This window comes from Pteropus medius, unplaced genomic scaffold (genome assembly GCF_902729225.1).
Source record: "Pteropus medius unplaced genomic scaffold, Ma_sr-lr_union100, whole genome shotgun sequence".
NCBI classification, from domain to species: Eukaryota; Metazoa; Chordata; class Mammalia; order Chiroptera; family Pteropodidae; genus Pteropus; species Pteropus medius.
The window spans coordinates 22817671-22826737 of record NW_024346667.1 but is presented as its reverse complement, the minus strand read 5'-3'; the positions used below and the strand labels follow the sequence as shown (position 1 = coordinate 22826737).

Sequence of the window (9067 nt, the reverse complement as noted above, 5' to 3'; positions counted from 1 at the left end):
GCGCTTTCTTCAAGGCCACTGAAGTCTTGACTATTTCTGAGGAATGGGGTGCCATTATAGACTCAGTCATAACAACTCAGGAAAATTAGCACTACATTAGCAATTAGTGTAGGTAATTAATATTCAGCTTCCTACTTTGTTGTTCAATAGCTCTGTATCTTTCATGGAGGCCAAAAGGGAGATGATGGATGTTTTGGTCTGGGGTTAGACTGCAGAGACAAGCAGTGTACAGAGGGGAAAAAGGAGAAGGTGGGAGCTCTTTCATGTAAGCACATGTCCCCAAGGTCACCTCAGCTACCCTTTTCCTAGTAGATGCCCTTTCACGTGCACACGCGCACGCGCACGCAGACAATGAAAGAACTTGTTTTGTATATTAATTCCAGTGACTGAGTGAGAGCAGTTGATAATTTTCTAGGAGTTTATCGGCTCTCTTTATTGTTTGTATTTAATATGATGTCATGAAAGTGATTTTAAAATACCATTTAAAAAAAAGTAAGTGATACCATTTTCTATGGGTATGGCTCTTCAAAATTTCAATGGTTTGCACACATCAATATTCTATTTTATCTCTAACAACTTTGTGAAGATGGTCCCTGAGCAATTAAGGAACTACAATCCCTTTACAAACTGGTTTGCTTGATAGTGATCTAATAAAAGAAGAACTAACAAGTTCTCCAAAGAAGGATTTTAAATTTCCTTTTATGCTTTATCCCTACTCCCATACCTTACTTTCTTTACCATATACCTTACTCAAAAAGATCTGTGTCACTCTCTGTTGTGTCATGGGAGGGTTATTAGTGAAATCTATCCTATCTGCTGATTTTATATTGAATATTCTATTTTTACTTATGCTAATGCCCAATTATCTGAAAAACAATACATGTGAACTTGTAATTTTATAAGTTAAATGTATTTTTTAAACTATATTTCTTTGGTAATATGAAGACAAATACTTACAAAATCAGCAGGGAGGTGAAGCTTGTAAAGCTGTAAAATAGACTGTAGTAAACTGGACACCTGACTAGAGACCAAGACCTCCTGGCCTAGTTTCATGTTGTCCATCACCTTCCTCTGACTTGTGGCCACCTGGACACTCCACTTATCTGTGTCTGCGATAATACAGACAGCTTCGGCTATCGGCTCATCGAGCACTGGATGCTGCAAGAGAAACATATTGGGTCAACCTTTCACATCACCTACGAATAACAGTCGAAATGTTCCGAATATTTGTTTAGCGTCAGACTAACAGTTTGGAAGTTGATGATAGGATCTATAGAAAGTTAGAGTATTACAGGGGTTAAAACATATGAGTGTCATTAAATCATCGTTTAAAAATAAATTTGGTAAAAACAATTTAATCATTATTTTTTTTCTTATACCCAGGTGTCATTAAACTGTCGTTTAAAAATAAATTTGATAAAAATTGAATTTCATCATTTTTTTTCCTTACACCCAGGAGGTATGCTATACATGCTGTTAAATGTTCATAAATAAGTGAAAAGCTATGCACGCTCTCTACATCCTAGGATATTTAAATTCAATTCCTTTCAAAGATTTCACTCTTTTAAAAATGGAGAATATCAGAAGAAGGTGTAGGGTTCTATTGCCATTTCTCCAATAACGACGTTTAACAGGGTAACTTAACATTCCTTTAAAGTTATAGCTTTAAGCATTAAGCAATACTTACTTAGTAAGTGTGAGCTACATACATAAATCAACTCCAACAACCAACTAAAATCAGACTAGGGTATGAATTTATCTATAGAGAGTCTAAAAGGCAAAAGTATGACTACTCATGAACATACTTAAAATACAAAACCTTCAATAACTGGGCAGTCAGGGATGGAGCAGGTTGACTAGTAAGCTGTGCTGCAGGGCGAGATGGTAAACACTGCAACAGTCAGGGAAGAGGAACTTAAAAAATTTCTTGAAATTGAACAAAGTATAACTGCTTCACCACCAGCACCTCTGACATACATATTTAGTCTCTCACACGTGCACAAATCAACATGAGGACGGGACTGCCATTCTGGGGCTCACACTAAGAGAGAGGGAAGGGGGTGGGGTCAGGGTGGGTACACAGAGGAACAGGAACCGACATACCTCACAGCCAATGCAAGTGAGCACGTTTTTCTAACTGTTTATCAAAGGAAAATTAGTACTGGCCTTCTTCTGTCATTCAATCCCTTCTGCCACCTGTGGCAGCTTAGCATAACTTCCTCCCAATAAGTTCACCGTGATTTCCTATCAAGGCGTGGCAACATAACCCGGGGTGGGGGGGCGATCGGCTGCTCCCTCCCTGCCATGATTTCCCTCTGAGCAGGGAGACAGGTGGCTGAGAACGGTTGGCGCCACCATTTTCCTGCCCAGACAAGCAATTACAAAAACACCTTCAGATAGTTCTTGATTCCTGGACTTTCAGAGTTCCTTTGTGTCCTATCCATCCCAAGCCTAGTTCATTGGCCTCCTTATTGATTCTATGAATCCCTAACATCCTTGCAATGAAGCTCCTTCTGTTTAAGTTAATGAGAGTTGGTCTCCGTTGCTTGCGACAAAGAACTCAAGCAGATGCACAACCTGGCCTGGGATGATAACCTTAAAGACTTAATGCTAGCAGCGAGACGATAGCAAACAGAAACCTAAGATGTATGCTGTCGTACTGTAATTCTAACAGGTGATTTGGCTTCTTTATTAAACTGGAAATCTACCTGGCTTTGTATTCTTCCTCGCGGACAGGGAAGAAATGACTGGTGGGCTGGATAAAAACTTAGTTGAGACCAACATTTTTTCCTATACTATATCCAAGAAGGAAACTTTCAGGGTTTAGAATATTTTTCTCATTGAAAAGAATAGCAAATCAGGCAAAGTCTAATGGGCCAATATTTATATAAGCATATGTTCAAATAACCTTTAATGTGAGAAATAAAGAATCAGACAAAGTAGATTCTTGAATCAACAAAGTCTCGTATTCCAAGGATGGTTCTCATTTTCTAGACTTGTTAACCAAACAGTGGAAAGGTTTTCTCACTCACATCATGAACCCATATTCCACTCCCACCCAAGTTTTTGTGGCCCCTCACCCTCACCCTTCTGACACATGTATACACACTCTCCAAAACAGAAAGCTAAAGACAGGGCCTCAGTGACTTCTCTTTACAAATTTCTGCAAGTTGTTGCTGAATCAGTGTGTCATTAATTCATAGCAAGATGATGATGACATGCTATCAATGTACATGGTCCTTATGAACAAAGTAAATGGAAATACAGAAACTAAAGATTTGTATTTTGAGCTCAATCTCCTTCAATGCTTTGCATTTATCAGAAATTCAGTGTGCGGGGTATAATAGCATAGATCTACACTATGAACCTTTCCTTCAAGGGACGTACGTTCTAAGAGTATATATAATCACTACTGAACATATATATGCCCACTTAGATACAATGAGATGGATGTATGCCAATCATCTTTCACCTAGATGTCAATCCCCTCCTTCTATCAAGGTGTGGTAATAATATAACTCAAGTTAGGCCAATTAGATGCTCCTTTCCCATTCTCTCCTGTGTGCAAGTAGACAGGAGTCTGATAATGGCTGCTGTATAATTTGGCTTTTTTTCTTTTGGATTAATTATTTGCAGTAGATACTTTGGGCCCAGTTTCCAATTCAACTCAATTTCTTAAATGATTTCCCTACCATAGTGGTAGGGAAGGAAAGTATGTCTCATTCCAAGGAAAGCACATGGACTATGAATTATATGGTGGTATCACCACCGCCACTGCCACCACCATGAACTTCGTTTTAAGCAAGGAACTGCTGGAATAAGAGCAATGAGGGTCCCTGAGGAGGTGATGGATGGAAGAGTCTCCAAGCAGGAGTTAGTTACTTCAGAAGGTTATAGATTCACACATGATAATAAAAATGAACAGAGACGTTAGTTCAATTATTTTAAAAGGGGAACTCAATGGGCATGAGAATATAAAAAAAATCAAATGTGAAAAATGAGCACGAGCCATCTTTAAATCCTTGGAGCAAAAAGGAAATGCTGAGGTGGAAGCCTGAGGAAAGAATAAATAAAGACAAATGGGTCCATGGGTTGGGACCAGCTGACAGGAATCTGGGAGCCCACTCCTTTAAGGAGGGGGATGAATCTTTCCTCCCTGGATACTTCGCCCCTAGCACAGGACCTGGCATCTGAAAAATGTTACTAAATTAAAATGAAACAGGTTAAGCACAAAGTAATGACAGAGTTGATGAGCATCCTGCATTCCCCAAGACTGCGAGGTATTGCTGACTTTTATGTATGCAGGCTCTAGGAGCACAAAAGAACCAGCTGAGTATTTTTAAAAGAGTACCTTAAAAGAAAATCGAAGAATTACACATTCTCAGGCTACTCAATACCTAACACACAATCCGCTGACTATCCACAGGGCAACCCAACTGCCTCGTCAACTATCCCATTTAGTAGCTGCTCACTTATTTACTCAAAGTAAACACTTTTTAAAGGCAGAAGGAAATAAAGGGAAATGTAGATAGTCCAGAAAAAAGAAACGAATGCTGGAGAGACATAAAAATATCATCAACAACTACTTTAGTTACAATTTAAGGGGCACCAGGGTGACTGGCTGCCCATCCCTATTCTGGTCTAAACTAATGGATCAGAAGCTTAAGTTCTGGTGATTCTGGAGATTTCTGATATATATATATATGTATATATATATATATGTGTGTATATATATGTATATGTATGTACACACACACACACACACCACACACACACACACACACACACATTTTGTTTTTTCTTTTTCTGATAGATACCCTTCCAAAGGAGACAGAACCCCACTAAAGAGTTTATTAGCCAATCTCTAAGCTTTTAGAACTTAAAGAATTGTAAGGTCCAGAAGGCCATGTTTGGATTTATCACAGAAATACACACCCACATACACCCTATGCCCTGGCATTCAATGTAAAATTCCTAAGAAAGGCTCTACTTTTAAGGCCTATAGGGAACCACAATAAACAAAGGAATTATGTAGCATACATTTTAATACTAACGTTTTTCTTATTAGTCATACCTCAGTTGTAGAAGCAATTAATAGTAAAATCTGTCAGGGAGATATTTTAGGTTCACAATTTTATCAAGTTCACATGTGCACCAGGGGACACGGACACACACACACACACACACACACAACTTATCATCAGCAATAACATACATGGAGCAGTACTTCTGAGAAATTAAGTACTTTAAGAAATGTTATCAAACATAAGATGCAATGATTCAAACACCTATTAAATGCCTGACCCATCCACCTGCTATTCTGAGGGCTTGGAGTCTGGGCATGGGGACTAGAAAAAAGATATAGGTGAGGCCTGGCTGCATCCTGACATTGACACATAAACCAAACGAGTCTCACTTCCTATGGATCTTAAGGGAGACGCAATATAAGTAACTATCAGATTGGCGAGTAATATCTCTCTTCCTAATAATAACCATCTTCCCATTTTTTTTAACAAAAAAAGTCTTCGTTATTTTGATTAAATGTCATTAGAAAAACAAATAAACCCACACCATATATTTACTCTTTTTAAATGTTCTCCTCCCAACCATTATTGTCTCAGATTAAACAGGACCTCTAATGTTTAAACTTTGAATGAAAATCTGAAGGAAATATTAGTATCAAAAAGTCATTTCCACTTAAAATGCTTATTTGGTTGAAAACTTCACAAACCTTAGACACATATATATCAATTTTCTTTTTCTCTCTCAAGCCGAAGAGAATCAATTTTAAAGTACATTTCTTGCCCATAGAGTTTAATTCTCTTATAGAAATGAGTCTGCAGCACGTTTCTACTTCTTCCATCATCCGAGACTTCCAAAAGTGCTGCCTTATCAGCACCCTCCCGAGTGCCCACAGCCCACTGAGCACCTACTTACAACCTGGGCAGCACCTCACAGCTACTGCCCTCAGCGGTCCCTAATGCCTTCCTGCCACCTCTTCCAGACCACTGCTGGTAGTTTCCACGCCTCCCTCAGACACTGAACTGGGCAACTCAGTAACTTCTGACAAGAGACTGGAGGATTACAGAACGAAGACCAATAAAAAGCTGGAGCAATTGTTAGGGTGGATGGGCAACCTCCATCAGAAAAATGAAGTAGTGACGACATGCCACTGTCATTTTTTCTTCCTCTTTCTGCTCTATGGAAGTCAGAATCAATCATTTATTTGGCCCTACCTTGTCAATATCTAGTTTATCCAAACTACTTTCCTGTGAAGATTTCTCAAGATATATTAACAAACGAAAATCTTTGTATTAGAGATCTTTAAACGTTTCTCAAATATTCTTTGGCTATTATATCTTGTGGAATTAATAGGATAACAGCCACTACGAATTTGTGGGTCTGTTTCCTGGGCATCTTTAGATGCCTAAGTCATTCTAATTTCAAGGTTCTCAATCAGATCTGACTACACGGAATATGCTGCTTTGCCTTATGCACATGTGACTTCTGCTTAACTTAAACTTCCAGGAACACGAAATGTCTACAAGGCTTGGGTAATCAGAAGAACTGTGGTTCTGATATTTCAACAAAAGACGATGATAAGAGCACAGCAAAGCATCTGAAGTCAGACAGGACTGGGCTTGAGTACTACCTCTGCCATTTACTAGCCGTGGGACGTTAGCAACTCATGAATGTGGCAGTACTTAATTCACAAGAGGCTTTCTGTGAGGTAAACTGTATGAAACATGTAGCAAAGTGCCTAACACTTATTGGGTAAGTTCCATTTGCCTTCTTATACCACCCCCTCTCCATACTGATCATGTCCACTAAACCCTCAAACTTCCTAAAACACATTATCATCTCCCTTACCAACTCAAAAACCTACTCCAGCATGGATCACCCAAACGCTTAAGTTCAAATGTTTCTTTTCCCATATAAAGCTCTTCACAGTCTGGGTCCTACTTTACCTACACACATTTGCCTCCCAGGGCTCTGGAAGAAGAACCCCCTCCTCCAGGCAGGGCAGACGCCTGCCTCCTACCTTAGGCTGTGCCTACGGTATTTTCCCTGCTACCTTCTAGATTTTCTAATACATTTTGGTGTTTAATCACATTGTCTTATCTTGTTCTTGATTTCACATTTGTTTGCATTCGAAAGAGTCTGCCAGTGGCTCGTTCCTGGTAGTTAAATCTGCACTACTATAACTACTGTGCGAATGTTGAGCTGGTTTTAAGGACAGAAGTCTGTCTGCACTCCTGTTGTCTGTAACCACATAAGGGCCAGACGTCTCTGGGGACTGATAAAGGGTCACTGTAGCGTATGTACTGGGCAATGCCGACAGCATAAGGAGAAGTTCCGTAGCAAAGACACAACAGAGGCCACTGCGTTTTCTCCTACTGACATTAGGTTGAGACTGTCATTTACTCTTCTTGCGATCTTATCTTCCCAGGGATTTCAAAAGCAACTTAAGGAGGGAAATCACATTTTATTTGTCTTCTTTAGCCTCTACAGTAAGTGTAACAAAATGTTAGGAGGCACGTGCTTAATACACGCTGGCTTCATTGAACAATTCTCTATTCAGATTTCTTTGTTTCTGTTTTCAGTGCAGCTCTATTAAGTCATCTACACAATATATTTTCCACGTGCCACATTTAAATGACTAATATTTCATGAGATTACCTATTTTTAATTTAAGAGTAGGAGAATACCATTCTCACATATATGCTTCCTAAAACTACTTATTAGTTCATCGTGCCGTTTTTCCTGTGCGGTGGCCAGGAACACAGTCCAGTTCTACAGAGAGGAACACTGAGGACAAAACATATAAGCACTTATTAAGTATCCTGGCATGTCAGAAACAGAATCTAGGAACTCATTCAAGCATTTCCAACTTTTAGCTTGATGAGTCAGCCAAGTCCTCTACCTTGAAATCCTAAAACCTTGTCACGATGGAAATCCTTGGGAAGATAAAAATCACAAGAGTAAATGACGGTCTCAACGTAATGTCAAAAAGAGATAACACTGTGGCCTCTATTGTGACTTTGCTATGGAACTTCTCCTTATGCTGTCGGCATTGGCCAGTACATATGCTACAGGGACCCTTTATCAGTCCTCAGAGACGTCTGGCCCTTATGTGGTTACAGACAACAGGAGTCCAGACAGACTTCTGTCCTTACAACCAGCTCGGCAATCTGCACAGTGGTTATAATAGTGCAGATTTAAGTACCAAGGATGAGCCACTGGGCAGCCTCTTGCAAATGCAAAGTGAGCAGATGATTTAGGATTCAGGTAATTAGATGTATCTTCCTCCTTATTTTTCTCTCAAATACTCTGGAAAATAAAAGATTCTTTGGCATCCTTTGAGTGTCCATTTGTTATTCATACAAGATAATGCTGGTAAGTTTAACATCTTCTCATTCTAGCCTCCATGTTGCTCACTGGCTTTTCCGTATTTTTTCATGCATTTTTGTCTCGGAGCCACATTCAAAGAGATAGTTTGGCATCTGGCCTCCATTTCACAAACCCTGATTCTCTCTAGCTGTATTTAATCTGCTTTGCTCCTTAACCTATCTGTTGAGTTTTCATTTCAACGACCACATTTTTAAATTTCAGAAGCTGTTTTTAGTTCTACGAATCTGAATGATCATTTACCACATTATCCCATCTTTTTTTATGTTCCAATTCCTTCTCTATATCTCCATTACCATTTAAACATGGTTACTTAACAGTCATTTCAGATGGCTCTAGGAGTGTTAATTCTCCTGTTTGTATTTGCTCACCCTCCCCTACCACAGTTTCCTCAGACATCAGCTGTAATTTCTGACCATCTTGTTGGAAGTGTCTGTCCTGTATTATACGTTACATGTGTCTCTTGGAAACAAGGTCAGTGTCAGTTGCTAAAGGCTTAAGAGTTGTAACAAGGCGAAGAAGAGGAAAAGAAGCAATATGTGACATAAGCCGGTGGCTGAGAAAGTGTCTAGTGTGCTTCCTTCTGCCAGAGTCCTAGAGGTTTCGATGCTTCTAGTTTTCGCTTTTATTTCTCGGGTGGGGATTCCCAAGTCACTCA

At 39.4% G+C, this 9067-nt stretch overlaps 1 protein-coding gene across 5 annotated transcripts in view; it reads right to left on the bottom strand.

The window, feature by feature from the left end:
• FNIP2 (folliculin interacting protein 2) overlaps positions 1–9067 on the bottom strand; it is a 114005-nt gene that overhangs the window by 8338 nt on the left and 96600 nt on the right. For all 5 annotated transcript variants that reach the window (XM_039876256.1, XM_039876259.1, XM_039876257.1 and 2 more), the window contains one exon: positions 958–1158. In XM_039876256.1, the coding sequence (XP_039732190.1) occupies positions 958–1158 (201 nt within the window). The remainder of the gene's footprint in view (positions 1–957; positions 1159–9067) is intronic.